The sequence below is a fragment of the Pongo pygmaeus genome, chromosome 4, assembly GCF_028885625.2.
Source record: "Pongo pygmaeus isolate AG05252 chromosome 4, NHGRI_mPonPyg2-v2.0_pri, whole genome shotgun sequence".
In the NCBI taxonomy this organism is placed as follows: domain Eukaryota; kingdom Metazoa; phylum Chordata; class Mammalia; order Primates; family Hominidae; genus Pongo; species Pongo pygmaeus.
Window position 1 is genome coordinate 184,529,797 of NC_072377.2, and position 19,664 is coordinate 184,549,460.

At 58.5% G+C, this 19,664-nt stretch overlaps 2 protein-coding genes across 6 annotated transcripts in view; one reads left to right on the top strand and one right to left on the bottom strand.

The window, feature by feature from the left end:
• Nucleotides 1-264: 264 nt before the first annotated feature.
• Nucleotides 265-9,337, bottom strand: MGAT4B (alpha-1,3-mannosyl-glycoprotein 4-beta-N-acetylglucosaminyltransferase B). Of its 5 annotated transcripts, none has more exons than XM_054489716.1 (15): nucleotides 9,203-9,337; nucleotides 4,452-4,637; nucleotides 4,222-4,362; nucleotides 4,001-4,134; nucleotides 3,569-3,615; nucleotides 3,147-3,260; nucleotides 2,847-2,922; nucleotides 2,612-2,726; nucleotides 2,164-2,294; nucleotides 1,859-1,966; nucleotides 1,584-1,777; nucleotides 1,168-1,246; nucleotides 1,002-1,089; nucleotides 820-932; nucleotides 265-723 (listed from the first exon to the last, which is right to left on the bottom strand). In XM_054489716.1, the coding sequence occupies exons 1-15, from the start codon at nucleotides 9,297-9,299 to the stop codon at nucleotides 700-702; spliced, it is 1,647 nt and encodes a 548-aa protein (XP_054345691.1). In that variant the 5' UTR covers nucleotides 9,300-9,337; the 3' UTR covers nucleotides 265-699. The 5 variants fall into 5 exon arrangements, with proteins under 5 accessions (XP_054345691.1, XP_063521469.1, XP_063521468.1 ...); XM_063665399.1 differs by having other exon boundaries at nucleotides 1,159-1,246; XM_063665398.1 differs by having other exon boundaries at nucleotides 2,164-2,360.
• SQSTM1 (sequestosome 1) overlaps nucleotides 9,095-19,664 on the top strand; it is a 29,391-nt gene continuing 18,821 nt past the window's right edge. The window contains exon 1 of the mRNA XM_054489722.2: nucleotides 9,095-9,307. The gene's annotated coding sequence lies outside the window, so the exon portion shown is untranslated. The remainder of the gene's footprint in view (nucleotides 9,308-19,664) is intronic.

Genomic DNA, 19,664 nt, shown 5'->3' on the forward strand with positions numbered 1-19,664 from the left:
GTTTCACCAGTGACTGACTTTGCGTCCTGATCCTAGGAACGGGGGTGCGCTGGCGCCGAGGTGGCACTGCAGCTGCACAGCCAGGTACTGGACCCCGCGCCTGCAGGCCAGGCTGGCTCCTTGACTTAGCAGGGAAAGGTCGCTGCTGATGCTGGCTGGGGAGGCCCAGTGCCAGGCTTAGTTGGCATGTTGGGGCACAGACCAAATGAAGCCAACCGCAGGGGCAGAGGGAGATGCCCAGGGCGCTCACATTTGAGGCACACACTTCATTAACCCTTTATTACAAGTCACGCTCTTATAGAAGTGTATGTGGACTTACGTGAAAAAATCAAATGTATCCAAGAATAAAAAACACAGCACATAAAGTAGTATATGCATTCCAGTGTTCGCGCCAGAGACAGCGGGCGCCCAAGAAAAAGCTCTTCTAAAACGGCCTGACTGGGGCAGGCCGGGTGCGAACGGTTCCGGGCCTCAGGCACAGTGTGGGGGCCGCCTGCCTCCTCCGCGGCCCGGCGGGCGGGGGCAGCACCAGCTCCTAGGGCCTCCGGGCCAGCGGCGGACCCCAGGCCGGCCCAAGCCCGGCGCCAGGCAGAACCCTTTGGGCGGGGCCGTATCTGGCCCTCCGGGGATAGCAGTGACGACATCCCCAGAAACGTGGGCTTCAGGGTTGGCCACAGGGTACCCTCAGAAGCCCGCAGCTTAGTCGGCCTTTTTCAGGAAGATCTGGAAGAGCCAGACCCAGGGTCAGCAGGGCCTCTGAGCTCCGCCAGGGTCTCCCTGGCTTCTCCCCGTGCCTGGCCTGGCCATGCCCAGCCTCACCTCGCTCAGAATCACCCACACAGGGGAGTCCGTCTGGATCGAGAGGCGCAGTGCTTCCAGAGGGCCAAAAGCTGGGTCCACCTCTCCCTCTGCCACTCCCTTGTAGAAGGAGCCTGGGGGAGGGCAGCGCTGAGAGGGTGTCCCCGAACCCCAGCCCACGCTCTCCCCCAAACCCTACCCACCGATCTGGAGGTAGCCGTCGGGGCTCCGAGGGTACCGGAGGGTGGCGGTGCGGCCCTCCTGCAGGGCCTCCTTGTCTGACTGAGGGTTCTGGGGGCAGAATCAAGGGCTGAAGCAGGTGGCTGCAGGAGGCCCGGCCTCAGTGCACACCACACCTACCGAACTTACGTCGAAGGGCAGCACCTCCACAGACGTGTTGAAGAGCTTGTCCTCCGGGTGCTCAATGTTCCCACTGCGGAAGAAGAACCTGCAGCCAGGCAGGCCTGTGAGCGGCTGCAGGGGCAGCGCTCCAGCACAGCACCCAGGGCCCAGCAGAGAAAGGCCAGGCCTGCGCCGGGGGGGCCCCCCCAGGCAGCTGTCAGGCTGTGCAAAGAGACCAGGGCCTTCCTCTGGGAGGATGGTGACGGGAAACATCCCTGAGCTCCTAGGGGCTGCCTGACTTAGTCCTCACAAGGTAGCTACCATTAGGAGGCCCACTTCAGAGGAGGAAACTGAAGAATGTGAGGATAATTTGCTGGTGAAGCCTACACCCTGGTGGCCACCCAGCCCCGCCCCCATCGCAGACCCGCAGTGCTGGCACTGACCGCTCCAGTCTTAGAGGTTGGAAGAAGCGGAAGCGGATGAAGTCCCCCGCGGCAGGGGTGAAGGCCCAGAAGAAGTCCTCGCGCAGGTAGGCTTTCTCCAGGGTGAAGTGCTGGTATGTCTTCAGGCTTGTGCTCACCTCTGCTGGCGGGTTCACATGCTCCTTCCGCAGCGCCTGCTTTCCAAAGTCTTTGTCCTGCAGCAGAGGAGGGACAGCAGTGATGGCGTGGGCCCCGACCTTGACCCCGGCCTAGGGAGAGCGTGCAGTGCAGCCCACCTTCAGTTTCTGGATCTTGCCAGCCAGCGAGGAGTGAGTGCCCACGTGCTGGAAGAGGGATGGTTTGAAGCGGATCCGCAGGTTGGCCTTTTGCCGGTCACAGTGCTTCTGTGGAGGGTGGGCAACACCCCAGGGCTCGGCTTAGCCCTCCTTCCTCAACACGGCCTCTCCTGGGGGCTACCAGGGCCCTCCCACAGCTGACAGTGCCTTCTATGTGATCAGATACAAGGACAGGGACACAGTTTGGGGTGGAGGCTGCCTGCCCCTTGGCCCTGCCCTTGCCAGTCCCGCCAGCTCTTGCTCACCGCATCCTTCTCGGGGTTGCAGACTTTCACCCACAGAATATGATCCAGGAGCCAGTCGATGGGCTTGTCCCGGTAGAACATGAGGATGAACTCCACAATCAGGCTCAGGTCCAGCGACTTGAACATCTTACCTGGTGGGGAGGGGCCTGAGTGGGCAGTGCTGCTCCGCCTACTTCCTTTCTCCCTGCAGGGGCCCCCTGAGAGTCCCACAGCAAACCCAGGCTTCAGGCAGGTGTGGGCATAACAGGGCAGGGGGGCAGACAGGTGATGAGGGCAGACATGTCTGATGCACAGGCAATGGGAACAGGCCAGGTGGGGCTGTAGCATGCACACCAGGCAGGGCCCAACCTGGGCAAAGGCTCACAGTGGACACAGTGTGGGACTGGGGGAGAGGATGGCAGAGGCAGGTGGGACTGAAAGGCACCGTCAGGTAAGGGGAGGGGCACACCAATGAAGCCCAGCTGGGAGAACTCCAGGATCATCCAGTCCTCTGAAGGCTGCTGCAGTGCGAAGTTCTTCATGGTGCTCAGGTAGTTGGGCTTGGCCACGATGTCATCCTCCAGCTGCAGGGTGAGCAGAGAGGGGCTGGGGCTCAAGAAGGGCACCCAGATGGACCAGATCCGTCGCAGGGCAGGGCGGCACAGGGCAGGGCAGAGCAGGGCAACGCAGGGCTTGGGGCTGACCTGCACGTAGTAGATGCCTTTGGACTGCGCGTACATCATGAGGAAGCAGTAATCGAGGTTCTGTTTGGTCCTCCACCTGTGAGCCGGGGCGGGGCCTCAGGAGTTCAGACCCCTCCACCTCCAGTGTGGCTCCGCAGAGAAGCCGCTGGGTGGGCAGCTTCTGTCCCCCCACCCCCATGCACGGGTCCTCCCATGGAGAATTCAGGGCACTGCAGGGAAATGCCCTGGACTCAGACACCAGTAGATGGGTTCTCAGTACAGGTGGGCGGGTTGCTGAGGGTATGGGGGAGTGACTAGTACCTGACTCTCTCCTTGGGGTCCCCAAAGGACTCTCGGAGGCGGGAGAAGTCAGGGTAAAAGTTGGGGGAGGGTGAGATGACCTCCAGGAGCCCAGAATGGATCTCCGTGGGGAACCTGGGGGACGGGAAGGCCCAGTCCGTATGCAGCCTCCAGGCGCTGAGGGGGGCCGAGCCCACCAGACTGTGGCTCTTTCTTGAGGCTCACCCAGTGCCAGCCCCCCACCGCCCCCTACACCCAGCCAACTGAGGTAGCAGAGCTCCAGAGGGGCTGGGCCACTTCTGCACACCCACCCCTCCCCCACCAGGTCCCTGCCTCCCCAAAGATAGGAAAGGCACTATCTCATGGGGAGGCAGGAACCTGCCAGCACAACACCCTGCACAGAGCTCTCCCGCCACCAGCTCTCTGGGGCCGCCAGTACTCACAAGGCCTTGATGTTCTCTGTCACTGCCGAAGTGTACTGTGAGTCAGTCTGTGGGGAGACCAAGCACCCTCCCTTAGCCCTGCTGCTGTCCCAAAAGGCCTGGAAGGGCTTGGAGAAGGGGCACAGGCTTCAGATGCCCCCCACGTGGAGGGAACGAGCCTGCTGTGCTGAGGGTGGAGTAAGGGGGCCCCCAGAGACAGCCCTTTCCCTTTGGGACTCCAATGGCCAAGGACGGGGGAGTGGAGGGGGTGGTGGGGACGGATAGAGGGCGCCAGAAAGCCCTTTCTTTTCAACTTTCTATCTCGGAACATTTGCGAATGAAACTAGCAACTGAACTTCAGAAAACTTTCTCCTCGGAATGGCTCCTGCTGTCAGTTCTGCACCGCGGGGGCTCCTCTGAATGTCCCCCAACCCCGCGTCCCGGCTCACTCGCCTCGGCGATCAGCACCACGATGACCGAGTCCTCCTTCTCCTGCGGGCTCAGCTCGGAGATGAGCGAGTGCAGAGTGTCAGTCAGGTACGAGTGCACCTCGCGCCGCACGCTCGGGATGCCCATCACCACCGACACTATGGGGGACAGAGGCCCGACGCTGGAAAGGGCGCGGGGGCCACCCGCCCCCCCCACCCCGTGCTCCTCCCTGTCCGCGCCCATACCTCCGGTGCGCCCCTGGCCCACGCGCACCGCGGGCTGCAGACTGCTCTCCTTGGCCAGCAGGTGTGGCAGGTGATGGAAGACGGTGGGCAGGTGCAGCACGTGCCGGTGTGAGCCGTTCCACGGCTTCAATCGGGGGTCCTCTGGGTGGGTCGGGAAGGATCGGGACTGAGACCAGGGAGCCTACAACCAGCCCGCCCCCGCCTTTTCCCCCTCCCGCCCCAGACCTCACCTGTTAGGCGGCCCCAGGTGCGATTGCCGTCTCCGTCTCGCAGCGCCTGCCTTTCCGACACGGCCTTCTTGATCTCGTCCAGCACCAGGTTGAGCTCCTTGGAGCGCTTGAGGCTCTCCTGCTCAGCTGCGTGCAACCGATCGCGCAGCGCCAGGAACTCCCGCTGGTAAACGTCCACAACGTCGCCTGCATGTGGTACGCAAGCCGTCACGAGGGGGCAGTCTAGAGCCGCCCTACGGGCCCCTTCAGTGTGCCAGCGCACACATCTGGGTGCCCATCTCTGCAAAAGCTCATTTACATCTGTTCTTGTGCCTGCCACACGTGACATAGCTGGGGTCACTCTAAAATTACACTGACACTAATGCTTGTGGGGAGAAAAACAGGGGAATTGGCCCTCTTCCAGTACTCTCCCCTACCGGGGGTTACTTTATCCTCTAAGGAGGCATCTGAAGTAGGAATACGATTTCCAGACCTAGGCAGGTGGATCCTAAGCAAGGGCTGGAACAGCCTCAGACCGAATCCGCTCTGTCTGTTGGCCTCCAAAGCCCATTCATGCTTTTTGCAGCACATGCTCCTTCCAGGGGGTGGGCTACCCAAGGTCCTGGTGCTAGTTCTTCACTGTCCTCGTAGCGGTTGCTGGTTGCTCACCCTGCACTGGATTCTTAGCCTCACAATGGCCCCAGGGAGTGGCTGCTGCAGTTCCAGGAGCCCACCTCACTTCACTGCTCAGGTGAGCAAATGAGGTTGAGAAGCCAGCCCTGGGGCTGCTCAAGGACAGTCAACAGCAGCGAGGGGACTAGCTCGGAACGCCCTGGTGCCTGTGTCTCTGGAGACCTGTGCTGCGCCTGGGGCACCCTGAAGGGTCCGCATGCCACCCCAGGGGCCCATGTCAGAACCTCCAGCTGGGCCCAGGCATGAGGGCTCTAGGTGGATGGGGCAGCACACAGGTGGGGCTGCCCGACAGTAGAGAGGCACCACCAGTTTGGCAGGGACCAGTGAGCAAGAATGAGATCAACAACCTCCTGGTGGCTCGGTGCCCACAGTCCACCCAGCAGGACGCTCAAGGCCTCTGCCAGGCGAGCCTCTGAAAACCTGTGTGGCCTACGAGGCCTCATGTTTCCAAGTCTCCAAGTTTAAGAAGCCCGACAGAACTCCCTCTACTCCCAGGCAGCTCTTCCATTCCTTGATCCTTGGTGGCTTCACAGACCCCCGAGTTGCGTGGGATGGCCTCACCCCACCAGCAGCCCTGTGCATGATCAAGGTCACGATCAGGCAAAGTTCAGTCACCTCAGGGCACACCCCTTCCCGAAACAGGGGCAGGAGGTCGAAGTGCCAAGTGACCAGGGAAGAGGAAGGGGTGGACCTGGGCAGGAGGGAAAGGTTTAAGGAGCTGGGAGCCAGGTAGATCTTCCCTGAGGCATCTCTTACCCAAGAAGCCAGCCCCACCCTCCACACCCTGCCTCTCTGGGGCTAAAGGCTGAGGCCAAGCGGAGCCTCTGGACAGCCCCTGGCGGGAGGGAAGAGGGAGTCAGATTACCGGATCTGCCAGGCTCCACGCTGGGCTCAGGGGCTGGGTTACCCTGGAAACCTAACCCCTTGAATGCAGAGCTGGCTACCCCCAGGGCTCACCCATCGCTGGGCGACACCAAGGTGTAGGCAGTGGTCGCCCACAGGGATGGGACGGGAGGTGCAGAGGCCTACAGAGGAGCCATCAGGAGTGGGTTCAGAGCTACCTGCACCTGCAGGTGTGCCTCCCTCCTGCCTAGATGCCAGTCCCCGCTTGCCTACTGACAGCTGCTGCCCACCCCCACCCCCGAGCCCCACCCTGGCTTTCTCTGTCCCACACGACTGCCTCAGATGGACAGGCTGGGTGGGCAGTGGTGGGTGATGCTGCCTGAATCACCCTGGCAACAGCCTGCGCCTTACCCTGGCTTCCTTCCTAGGGGCCTCCCCTCTCCCCCGGGTCCTGTTTACCAGGAGGTAAAGGGCCCCACGGGCTCCCGCCTACACCAACCCTTCTGTCATTTCCCTGCGCACTGCAGGCCCTGGCCCTGGGCAGCCTTCCCCGCCTGCCAGCTCCTCCACCCTCCTTGCCCTCAGCTTCTCTGACTGTGGGTCCAACTCTGTGACTGCCTCCCCATGGGCCAGCCCCATGCCAGGGCTCTGCCAAGCCATGCTGGCACCCTATAACCTTCGGGAGCTGGGAAGGCAGTTCAGGTGAGGAGAGGGGCCAGCCTGGGAGCCCCTGCCACACCTTCTTGCCTCAGGACCACATTGTTAAGAGCAGCAGCAATGAGGCCTGGAGGCTGTGTCATCCTCCCCTGGAGGCGAGTCATTAGGACACCCTGGGGCCCACAAACCACAGTTCCCCCTGCTTCCCTCTTGGTTGGGGAAAGATTAAAGAGCCAAGCTGGGGCACAACCTTTGTGCCCTGTACTCAGGGAAAAGGGACAGGCTCAGAGGGGCATAGGCAGATATCAGGCCCGTTAACGGTCTGCTGTCACCATGCATGTGTGTGACAGGTGTCTGCCTCCTCTCCAGACCCTGCAACCTCCTAGGAGTCAAGGAGGGTGTCCATCATTGCTGAAGTCCAGGCCTGGGGAGGCAGACAGCCTGAAGGCTGGGAGCGCTGCGTGACTGAGACCCTGGGCCGCCCCCAAGGGTCTGCCTCCCTGGGCAGATCCTCAGCAGGTGCTTGACCGAGGGCCACAGTTGAGCACTGGCAGAGCTGCTTTACAGGCTAGATAGGAAATTGGGCCCCAAACCCTTCTCCAGGGTCCATTTTGCGTTGGTCTAAGAGGCCGTCCTGGGCTTGACCTTGGGTTTCCAGGATGACGCCCACACCTGCTGTCCCTCCTCTCTGGTTCCCTGCCCACCTCCTTCCTTCCCTGCAGATTCCACTTCCTGGGTCCTTCCCTCAAGTTCCTGGACCCCCGCTGGCTGCAAAGTGGAGGCCAGGTTCCAATCTGGCCTCAGACTGGCTAAGTCTGGTTTCATCAGGCGCTTAAGACAGATTTTCTACATGTGACAATGAGATGGGTTCACATAAGAGCCCAGATTCCTAGCTTCTCGAGGCCCCCAAAGACCTGGTACTACTGGCTCACCACAGAAACAGTGACAGCCCCTCAACAAGGCAGGCCTAGGTCACCCCCTACTCATACCTCACAGGATCCTTAGGCTTCCATCCCCTAGGGGCTGGGCTCTTGAATCTAAGTGCTCCCCTTCTTTGCTCTCCTGTTCCCCAGGCCCTCAGAGAGCCAGCCTCCTGGATGCCCCCCCAGACACAGTGGGTGCCACGGAGCCAGTGCGTCTCCCTCACTCTGCTGTCCTGGAGACTGGCTCCCTGTGGTAAGCCAGGCTTGCAGAGGTGGCTCCTGACATCAATCTGGGGGCATGTGGCTGCTGTGGGAGGCACACACTGGCTGAGGACAAAGGGCAAGGGCTCATGGCTCTACCCACGACTCGAAGAGCATGCCCCAGCCCTTCAGATATGGCCCCACCTAGGTCTTCATGCCAGTGTGCTTTTATAGTCACCCTGCCAAGGACCCAGAATGTCCTTCCCCGGGTGACACACCCTACCTACAGAGAATTCTGCCCCAGCCATGCCTGCCCTTGATAATATACCCCACCAGCACGGCCTCTGTCCAGCCATCCCTCCCGTGTCAGGCAGGCTCCCCGCAGAGTCCCTGGGTGATGCCTCTCTGGCCCTGGTGCCCCAAGGCCAGCCCAGGCCTCTGCCCCGACAGAACAAGTGCAGCAGGCGGGCGTGCTGGCAGAGCTCGGCATGGGTAGATGGAGCTCGGAGGGTCCGGAAGAGTCCAGGTCCCCTCGCCCTCCTCCTCAGCCTCTCTGGGGTGGCGCTCCGGGACAGGGAAACAGGGAAGCAGGTGGCGGGGAGGCCGAGGGGCAGCTGGACTCAGCCCGCTTAGGCCTCCGGCAGGCAGGCAGGCAGGAGGCCACTCTCCCGGAACCTCCAGGCCGGGGGAAGACCGCCTCCGAGGGCTCAGGCCCTACTCGGCCCCACCATCGCCAGGACCGGCCAGCGGGGCGCCGGGGGGGGGGATCGGTCCGCACCCTCCGCCTGCAAGAGCGCTGGGCGGACGCGGAGGGCGGGGGCCAGCCCGGGAAGCTCGGGGTGCGGAGGACGGGCTGGGGCCGCACGGGAGCGCAGGGCAGCAGGGACCGGGCTGGCTCAGGACGCCTCCCTCTCTCCCCCCCTCCCACAGGCCGGATGCCGCCGAGGCGTTCTAGGCGCCGAAGGGAGTCCCAGGACCGGGTGTCACGCCGGGGTCGCCCAGGCCGGCGCGGGGCAGCGGGAAGCAGGGTGCGGGGGGTGCCTGACCGCCTAGCGGTGCCCCCGCGCCTGTGTCCCTCACGCCGCCCCAGCTCCTGCCCAGGTGGCTGTGGCTGGCGTTCCGGGACCTCTGTGACCTTGGGTCTCTGCCCCTCTCCGAGAACCCCACGGGTCCCCAGCTCAGCGTCGGGACAGCTGCGCCCGCGGAGTCCGGTCCGGAGCACCCACGGGCGCGGCCGGCGCTGGGAGAGCAGGCGCAGCCCGGGCCCGAGGAGAAACGCCGCGGCTCCAGCAGCAAACAAGTGGGGGAGGGTGGGAGGGGCGTCCTCCGCGCCGCCCGGGCGGGGAAGGGGCGCCTGCGTCGGCTTCCGGCCGCCCTCCGCGGCCACCGCCGGGCCCGCTCCCGCCGCCGACGCCCAGGTGCGCCAGGTGCGGGCCGGGCGGGGGTCGCGCTCACCTTTCTGGCCGCTGAGTGCCGCGTACCAGGACAGCGAGAGGAAGGCGCACAGGCAGAAGAGCAGCAGCGTCAGGAAGGTGCCATTGCGGAGCCTCATCTCCTCGGGTGCGCGGCGGGCGCCCGCGGGGCCGAGGCTGCATGGCCCGGGGGACCGGGGCCGGGGCGCAGGGGTCGGAAGGCGGCGGCGGCGGCAGGGGCCCCGGCCCCGGGGCGGGGAGGGGCGGGGGGCCCGGGGCCGGGCGGGGACCGGGCCAGGGAGCGCGCCGGCCGCTCCTCAGGGCGCAAGCTTTGTGCCCTGTACTCAGGGAAAAGGAACAGGCTCAGAAGGGCAGAGGCAGATATCAGGCTCACTGCAGATATCAGGCTCACTGCAGATAGCAGGGGCGCGGGACACTGGCGGCCTCGCCTCCGCGGCAGGGCCGGGCCGGGCCGGGCTGGGTTGGGCGGCGAGAGCCGCGGCCCGGCCTGGATCTGGGGCCTGGATCTGGGGCCGCCGCGGAGTCGACGGCGCAGGGCGGGGCGGCCCGGATTTAAAGGGGCCGCAGCACCGCCGCCGCCGGCGCCGCGAGGTGGGGGGTGGGGGCCGGGGCCCGGGATCCCGACCGGCTCCCGCAGCCCCGCGTGGGCTGGTGCGAGTCGGCCTCAGGTAAGGCCGGAGTGGGAGTGCGGGTCGACCGTAGCCTGGGCGGGCGGCGGGCGGCGGGGGCGGTGCTCCGGGACCCCGGTGCCCTTCTCAGCAACATCTCCTCCGCGCGCGGACCCCGACCCCACTTGCACGTTCTCGGGGCTCTTTCCCGGGCGTGAAGGGCTCTGGGTGGCGCGGGGGACTGGGCGGTTGAAGCCGGGAGCGACCGCTGCCTTCGCTGCCGCCCAGGGCGCTTCCCCGCTCAGGAGCTTCGTCTGGGCGGCGGGACGGAGGCGCGCAGGGGCCCGGGAGGCGGGAACAATGGGCCTTTCTGGGGGTATCAGGGCCGATGCTCGTGGATGCAGAGCAGTGACCAGCCCAGAACTGTACCGGCTTCCCGGGGCAGGGGCGGCCCGAGCGCGCCGCTAACGGGAGCAACGGGCCCTGCCCCGGGTGGTGCAGGGGCCACCTCGCCCCGCCCAGCCCGCCCGCTATTGATGGGGGCCCACGCCTTCAGTGGGGTTTTTTGTTTGTGTTTGTTTTTGTTTTTGAGACGGAGTCTCGCTCTGTTGCCCAGGCTGCAGTGCAGTGGCGCAATCTCGGCTCACTGCAACCTCCGCCTTCCGAGTTCAAGCGATTCTCCTGCCTCAGCCTCCCGAGTAGCTGGGACTACAGGCGGCCGCCACCACACCTGGCTAATTTTTGTATTTTTAGTAGACACGGGGTTTCACCGTATTGGCCAAGCTGGTCTCGAACTCCTGACCTTGTGATCCGCCCGCCTCGGCCTCCCAAAGTGCTGGGATTACAGGCGTGAGCCACCGCCGCCCATTCGCGTTCTAATTTCAGGCGTTCTTCAATCCTCTGTGGAACCGGGAAGGGGGCAAATTATAAAGGGACTGGCCCAGCGCCGCCTCTGGGCAGGCTTTAGGCAGCGCCTGGGCCGCTGCCGGCTTGGACCTCCCAGTCCTAGGGGCCCGGTTCCCGGTGGAGGCTGCAGGGACCTCTGCCCTCCCCCCCCCCACCCCGGCCCGGGGGAGGCCCGAGGGGCTGGACGCAGACTGAGATTGAATGCGGCTTTGTCTTCCTAGTTCAGCCCCGGCCCACACCTGGGGCTGGGTGGAATCGGGAGCTTCGAGGGGTCTGGACAATTCCCCCACAGAGAGATTGATGCCAAGAAGGGGGTGGCCGAGCCAGAGGTTGAAGTGGGCTGGATCCTGAGGCCCCGTGTTAAAGGACAGGGCTCCCCACTCAGTGCTCCTGGAACTTTTCGAACTAGAGACTGGGGCTTGTAGGAGCCTTCTAGAGGAAACTGTCGTGTTTTCACAGGTGTCTTCTATTTGTGGCAAAGGATAAGGGCTTTTCACTTAGGTTGTGACATAAAGGGACTTAGAAATTGTTAATGAGTTACTTAATGTTAAAACTGAGTCACCCAGAGGCTGGGTGCGGTGGCTCATGCTGGTGTAATCCCAGCACTTTGGGAGGCCGAGGCAGGTGAATCACGAGGTCAGGAGATCGAGACCGTCCTGGCTAACACGGTGAAACCCCCTCTCTACTAAAAAATACAAAAAATTAGCCGGGCGTGGTGGCAGCTGCCTGTAGTCCCAGCTATTTGGGAGGCTGAGGCAGGAGAATGGCGTGAACCCGGGAGGCGGAGCTTGCAGTGAGCCGAGATCGCGCCACTGCGCTCCAGCCTGGGCGACAGAGGGAGACTCCGGTCTCAAAACAAAACAAAACAAAAAGTCACCCAGGCCCGGTGTGGTGGCTCATGCCTGTAATCCCAGCACTTTGAGAGGCTGAGGCAGGAGGATCATTTGAGCTCCTCAGTTCAAGACCTGCCTGGGCAACATAGTGACACCTCATCTGTATAAAATTAAAAATTTTAAAACAAATTTTTTTGTAATTTATTTATTTATTTATTTTATCTTATTTTTTTTTTGAGACGGAGTCTCGCTCTGTCGCCCAGGCTGGAGTGCAGTGGCACCATCTGGGCTCACTGTAAGCTCCGTCTCCCGGGTTCACGCCATTCTCCTGCTTCAGCCTCCCGAGTAGCTGGGACTACAGGCACCCACCACCGCGCTCGGCTGATTTTTTGTATTTTTAGTAGAGACGGGGTTTCACCGTGTTAGCCAGGATGATCTCGATCTCCTGACCTCGTGATCTACCTGCCTCGGCCTCCCAAAGTGCTGGGATTACAGGCGTGAGCCACCACTACGGCTTTTTTTTTTTTTTTTTTTAAAGATGGAGTCTCGGTCTGTCGCCCAGGCTGGAGTGCAGTGGCACCATCTCGGCTCACTGCAACCTTGGCCTCCCAGGTTCAAGCGATTTTCCTGCCTCAGCCTCCCGAGTAGCTGGGATTATAGGCGCCCGCCACCACGCCCGGCTATTTTTTTTTTTTTTTTTTTTGAGACAGAGTGTCGCTCTGTCGCCCAGGCTGGAGTGCGGTGGCACAATCTCGGCTCACTGCAACTTCCGCCTCCCGGATACAAGCAATTCTGCTGCCTCATACTCCTGAGTAGCTGGGATTATGGATGCACGCCACCAAGCCCGGCTAATTTTTTTGTATTTTTAGTACAGATGGGGTGTCACCATGTTGGTCAGGCTGGTCTCGAACTCCTGACCTTGTGATCCACCTGCCTCGGCCTCCCGAAGTGCTGGGATTACAGGCATGAGCCACTGCGCCTGGCCTTTTTTTTTTGAAACGGAGTCTTGCTCCCTGGCCCAGGCTGGAGTGTAGTGGAGTGATCTCGGCTCACTGCAACCTCCGCCTCCCGGGTTCAAGCGATTCTCCTGCCTCCGCCACCTGAGTAGCTGAGATTACAGGCATGTGCCACCACACCCGGCTAATTTTTGTATTTTTAGCAGAGACGGGGTTTCACCATGTTGGTCAGGCTGGTTTCGAACTCCTGACCTCAGGTGATCCACCTGCCTCGGCCTCCCAAAGTGCTGGGATTACAGGTGTGAGCCACCGGGGACGCCCAGCCTAATTTTTGTATTTTTGGTAGAGATGGGGTTTCACCATGTTGGCCAGGCTGGTCTCTAACTCCTGACCTCAGGTGATCTGCCCACTTGGGCCCCCCAGAGTGCTGGGATTACAGGCATGAGCCAACGCACCGGGCCAACAATTTTTTTTTTATTTAAATTTAAATTTTTATTTATTTTTATTTTTTATTTTACTTTAAGTTCTAGGGTACATGTGCACAACGTGCAGGTTTGTTACATATGTATACATGTGCCCCGTTGGTGTGCTGCACCCATTAACTCATCATTTACATTAGATATATCTCCTAATGTTATCCCTCCCCCCTTCCCCTACCCCATGACAGGCCCCAGTGTGTGACGTTCCCCACCCTGTGTCCAAGTGTTCTCATTGTTCAGTTCTCACTCACCTATGAGTGAGAACATGTGGTGTTTGGTTTTCTGTCCTTGTGATAGTTTGCTCAGAATGGTTTCCAGCTTCATCCATGTCCCTACAAAGGACATGAACTCATTCTTTTTTATGGCTGCATAGTATTCCATGGTGTATATGTGCCACATTTTCTTAATCCAGTCTATCATTGATGGACATTTGGGTTGGTTCTAAATCTTTGCTATTGTGAATAGTGCCGCAATAAACATACGTGTGCATGTGTCTTTATAGCTGCATGATTTATAATCCTTTGGGTATATACCCAGTAATGGGATGGCTGGGTCAAATGGTATTTCTAGTTCTAGATCCCTGAGGAATCGCCACACTGCCTTCCACAATGGTTGAACTAGTTTACAGTCCCACCAACAGTGTAAAAGTGTTCCTATTTCTCCACATCCTCTCCAGCACCTGTTGTTTCCTGACTTTTTAATGATTGCCATTCTAACTGGTGTGAGATGCTATCTCAGTGTGGTTTTGATTTGCATTTCTCTGATGGCCAGTGATGATGAGCATTTTTTTATGTGTCTGCGAGCCAATAATTTTTTTAAGGAAAAAAAAATAAGTGACTCAGTTGGGCACTGTGACCTACGCCTGTAATCCAAGTGAGACAGCCAAGTATAAAGGGGTCCCGGTTTGGGAGGCCGAGACGGGCGGATCACGAGGTCAGGAGATCGAGACCATCTTAGCTAACACGGTGAAACCCCATCTACTAAAAATACAAAAAAATTAGCCAGGAGTGGTGGTGGGCACCTGTAGTCCCAGCTACTCCGGAGGCTGAGGCAGGAGAATGGCGTGAACCCGGGAAGCGGAGCTTGCAGTGAGCCGAGATCACGGCATTGCACTCCAGCCTGGGTGACAGAGCGAGACTCCGTCTCAAAGAAAAGAAAAAAAAAAAAAAAAAGAGGTCCGGGAGAAACTCCCACACCTGCCTAAGCACTGGAAGAACTGGGTAGAGCCACAGAAGCTCTGCAGCGGGGAGGAGCTTTGCAGGGGGAGGAGCTTTGCAGGGGGAGGAGCTTTGCAGGGGGAGGAGCTTGGTCTCTTCTGTTCCGGGGTGGAACTTGGGATTCTATATCTGAGGCGAGAAACCAGCTAGCGGGACTCTCTCTCTCTTTGCTGAGAGTCCCTGTTTCCCTTTTTTTCCTTCTTGCCCAAAAAATTCCATTTTTCTCACCCTTCAAAGTGTCTGCGAGATTAATCTCCCATGGCCGCGGCACAGGAACCTGGCTTTTAGCTGAACTAAGGAGAAAGTCCTACAACAGTTTGGCGTGCAACATGGGGCTTGAGAAAGGGTGAGTGAGATGCAAACCAAGAAATTTCTTTCCTCTCTTTCTAAGCCTATTTATCTTCGGACTTCTGAGGGGGAGGGGAGGGGAAACCGTGACCCCACCCCCTTGGTCTCCATGGCCTTTTCCTTCCTTCTGGACGGATGGGCGAACGGCGTTCTCTGTCGCCCAGGCTGGAGTGCGGTGGCGCCATCTCGGCTCACTGCAAGCTCCGCCTCCCGGGTTCACACCATTCTCCTGCCTCAGCCTCCCGAGTAGCCGGGACTACAGGCGTCCATCACCACCGCGCCCGGCTGATTTTTTGTATTTTTAGTAGAGACGGGGTTTCACCATGTTAGCCAGGATGGTCTCGATCTCTTGACCTCGTGATCCGCCCACCTCGGCCTCCCAAAGTGATGGGATTACAGGCGTGAGCCACCGCGCCCGCCCCTCCATGAAGAAAGTATTTCTAAATGAAAAATGTTTAGGACGCTCAGGAGACAAAGAACAGATTAAGGAATGATCTCCACCGCACAGACCTCAAGCCTCTTATGCGTGCAGGGCACAGTTCCAGTGCAAATGTCCGCAGGGACGGACGGCATGAGGGCCCCCACTGGGTGCCTCGGGCTCCTTCCAGGGCCGCAGTTGAAGCGGGTCGTACTGCAGGCGTGCAGAAAGGCTGGGGTTCCTCTCCTTTTCGGGCTCCTTCCTGATGGAATCCTAGGTTTTCAGCGGTTCCTTCCTGATGGAATCCTAGGTTTTCAGCAGCTTCCGGAGGCGGCCTGGACTGCAGAAGGCGCCCGGGCATGTGTACTTCCACCTCCGCAGGCGCTGGCATCTCCAGGCTGCTTCAGGCCGCTTTGGACCTCACCATCGGTAGCATCTGCGTCTTCTTGAGGTGACTGGAGCCCGTCTGTGGTTTCAGCCGTTGACTTCTGGACATGGGAGTGTCGAGGCCATTTTTGGCCCCTCTCATATCCGGGAAGGGCTCCGTGCCCAGTGGAGGCGCAGTGCAGCAGCCAGCTCGCAGCAGCGCTCCCGTAGAGCCGATGGCATCGGCAGGAGTGGCGGCTCAGCACAGGGAAGTTATCCAGTGCCCAGGCCCAGGCTTGCTCTCGGTTTAGGTCCCATGGCACGTGGGGCTCTAGACCTGCCTGCCTCCAAGACAGCTCTTCCAAGGTTGATGGTTGGAACTGCACAGCCTCAGCCTGGCAAGGCTTGACCAGGCCCAGCCATAGCTAGTCTAGGAAAAGAGCAAATGGCCGTGTTTTTATATTTTGACGTTTGCATTTCAATATTAATTTTTTTTGGTAATCTAATGCATTCAAAACATGGTTCTCAAAAAAAAAAAAAAAGAAAAGAAAAAGAAAAAAAGCATGTTTCTAACCAGGGGTCCTTCATCTTCTGCAGAGGCCAAGGGTGTCCCTGGCACAGTAAAAGTTTGGAAGCCCTGCCCTAAAGCCTCACCTCACCTGGCAGCTGGCTGTTTCATTCATAGCAAATGTTCTGTATATTCACCATGTACCAAACACACATGTCACTAACGATACAGACATATGTGCACTGACATTGACCTCCTCACTGTCTTACTATAGTCCCATCCACAGCCACCTTATCAGAGTCCATGGGACTCTGACAACTTGTAATGGGAAAATTAACCATGCCTGTAGGGGTGGACGGCCTGGGTAGCGGGAGGTGATTTGTGAGTACCAGGAAAGCTGGCCCTGGGGCAGACCTGGGCAGGGCAGAGCACAGCTTGCAGGACCTAGTACACAGTGTGGGGAACTGAATTTGGGTTTTGACCTTTAAAGCTGTGCATAAAGTGTAAAACAAGAAGAGGAGTGGAGGCTGGGGTCGTATTTGTAGTTTAAAATGAGCATTTGCCACACAAGGCCAGGAGCTTCAGACAAGCCTGGTTAACACAGCGAGACCCTCCTCTCTGTGAGAAATTAAAAAAAATAATAATAAAAGCCAGGCATGTTGGCATGTGCCTGTAGTCCTAGCTGCTCAGGGGGCTGAGGCGGAAGGATCATTTGACTCCTGGGTTACAGTGAGCTCTGATTGCCACTGCACTTCAGCCTGGGCCAGAGTGAGACCTTTTCTCAAAATAAAATAAAATAAGATAAAATAAAATAAAATATAACCTTTTGGGCAGGCGTGGAAAGGGGCTGGAGAGAATAAGAGGAAACAGATAAGCCCCCTCCCTGGGAACAACAAGGGACTCTTACCACCAGAGATGGCACCACAGGCAAACAGACACTGTCACAAAACTAGCATATTATCTTTCCTAGAAGTCCTTTGTTTTCCCCAAGTGCCCTTTCCCCCAACCTTTTGTTGGTTTACGAGCTCTCCAATTCTAACCTCCTAGTACATGAATAAAAATGTCTGTCGGGGTGGTGGTGTGAACCTGTAGTCCCAGGTACTTGAGAGGCAGAGGTGGGAGGATCCTCCTACCGTAAGAGTTCCTGACCAGCCTGGGCAATACTGACTCCGTCTCAAACAAAAAACATAAAGCTACACAACTCCGTTTCTCTTGCTAATTTGTCTTTTGTCAGTTTAATTTGCAGGCCCCCAGATGCTGAATCTAAGAGGGCAGAGGAAAAGCTTTTCCTCCCTGACATAACCATCCAGGGGAAAGTCTGGAATGGAGGGTCAGAGGGGTGGGGAATGGAGTTAGGAGAAGTAGATGGATTCAGCGCAGTCTTTGGAGAATGTACATCACTGAGGTCAAGATGTCCTAGAGAATGGCCCTTCTGGGTTCATAATTCTGCTTCTGTCCGTTAACAGCAACTTAGTCCCTTCTGTGCCTGTGGGGATAATCAGCCAGGATAGACTGGATTATGCTGCTCTAACAACCCCAAATTTCTCTGATCTAATAAAAGTATACTCAAAGCTGTATACCCTTCAAGGGTCCCCTGGGGTCTCTGCTCATTGTAGTTCCTGCCCAGGCTACAGGCATAACCATGTGAAAATCAAGGGCTTTCTTGGCAAAGAGAAAGAGAGCTCTAGAAGCTTTGGCACTGGCAAATAAATAAATGCTTGGCGTATGGGTGATATATGGCTCTTCCGGCTCAGGTCCTTGGCCAGAATTAATCACATGGTCTCACCTTAACTGAACAGGTGAGTTAATATGCAGAAAAATATTCAAGCTGGGTGAGGTGGCTCACACCTCTAATCCCAGCACTTTAGGAGGCCGAGGTGGGAGGATCGCTTGAGCCCAAGAAGATCATGGTTGCCATGAACCATGATCATACCACTGCACTCCAGACTGGGGACCAAAGTGAGACCTTGTCTCTAAAAATTAAAATATTTAGAATGTTTCCTGGCATAAAAGATGTGCTACATGTGTATTATTACTGTTGCTATTGCCAGAAAGTACAATCAACAGGAACTGCTGGTGGCTTGAGGGGGAGCACATGGTCATAGCTGACTCCCAGGTTTCTGGCCTGTATTGTGACCATCACTGCCATCAGGAACCCTAGAGCAGGTCGGGTGTGGTGGCTCATGCCTGTAATCCCAGTACTTTGGGAGGCTGAGGTGGGTGGATCACTTGAGGCCAAGAGTTCAAGACCAGCCTGGCCAACATGGTGAAACCCCCCATCTCTACTAAAAATACAAAAATTAGCCGGATATGGTGGTGGGCGCCTGTAATCCCAGCTACTTGGGAGGCTGAGGCACAAGAATTGCTTGAATCCGAGAGGTGGAGGTTGCAGTGAGCAGAGATCAAGCCACTGTACTCCAGCCTGGGCAACAGAGCAAGACTCTGTCTCGAAAAAAAAAAAAGAAAAGAAAACCTGGAGCAGGCATGGGGTACACGGCATGGGTCACTACTCTTGGATACAATTGACAAAAACCACAATCAACTGGCTTAAGCCGTTTTATAATCCAGCATTAGGCCAGCCTGGATCCAGGAGTCAGATACTGAGATCAAGCTTTGATCTGCTCAGGATTCCCCCCTCCCCAAGGCTCCTGCTTCCAGATGACCCCAGTGTGCATTTCATCCGCCAGTGTGGGTCACATGTCCATCCCTGACCAGGGTGCTACAGTGCTCTGGTTGGCCAAGCTTGGGCCATGGGTTTACCTCACCCTACCTGTACGCAAAAGTACGTGGTGGCCTAACACAGGTGGGGGACCCTGCTTCAATACCAGCCTTTATCCACAGATGACCCCACGCCTTCTGCTCCAGGGCATCAGGGTTATAACACATGGGACACACGGGACACACATACACTCCCACACAACATCCACACACCCCACAAAACTACCTGAGCCCACATAGTCAGGGCAGGGACAGGCACAGAACAAAGTGGGTGCACAGGGACTCGCAGGGAGGTCGAAGAGCTGAGTCTGGTCAGGAGGCTGAGGGGGAAGAGCAGGCACTGGGCTGTGAGTGTGCAGAGCTGGAGGTGGGGGACTGCGGTAAGTACCCGTCCTGGGGTGCGGGCCCTGCTGGGAAGCACTGGGAGCAAGAAGGGTTAGATCCTCAAAGTCAGATAATTCTTCCAGAAGGTTTTCTTTGTTTTGTTTTGTTTTGTTGAGACACCAAGACTGGAGTGCAGTGGCGCCATCTCAGCTCACTGCAAACTTCGCCTCCCAGGCTCAAGCAATTCTCTTGCCTCAGCCTCCCGACTAGCTGGGACTACAGGCACCTGCCACCACGCCCAACTAATATTTTTTATTTTTAGTACAGATGGGGTTTCACTCTGTTGGCCAGGCTGGTCTCGAACTCCTGACCTCGTGATCTGCCCACCTGTGCTGGGATTACAGGCGTGAGCCACCGTGCCTGGCCGCTTCCAGAAGGTTTTCGATGGGAGCAGGTGGAGGGGAGCGAGAGGGCCATCGCTCCTGCTGCGGGGGCAGCCCCCTCCACGGGATCCCACACTCCTGACCCGTTCAGTATAGACGGGGTACTCCCGGTGCGGCCTGTCATCGCTCTCTCTGGGGCTGGCGCTCCTAGAGAAGGCCATGCTGACCTCTCCCCTACCTCGCTCCAGATTCCCCTTCTTGAGCTGCTTTTCCCACAGTCCCCCCAGGCGCCACTGAGAGCCTCCAGTCTTCGATGGGCTTGGGGCGCCTGGACCCTTCCGGGGTCACTTTGCCGTCTTCCTCCAGCCCCCCTCCCTACTCCTTGTCGCCGCCCCCTCTGTCTTTTCAGGACCTTCCGCA

Bases quoted from the DNA above. Each gene is read 5' to 3' on its own strand.
- MGAT4B (XM_063665397.1), bottom strand. From the start codon at position 9,299: ATGAGGCTCCGCAATGGCACCTTCCTGACGCTGCTGCTCTTCTGCCTG. The intron at 2,727-2,846 runs GTCAGCCCCAAG...CTCACCCTGCAG, and splicing joins AAGGCATCTACTACGTGCAG to CTGGAGGATGACATCGTGGC. The intron at 724-819 runs GTGAGGCTGGGC...TGGCTCTTCCAG, and splicing joins TGTGGGTGATTCTGAGCGAG to ATCTTCCTGAAAAAGGCCGA.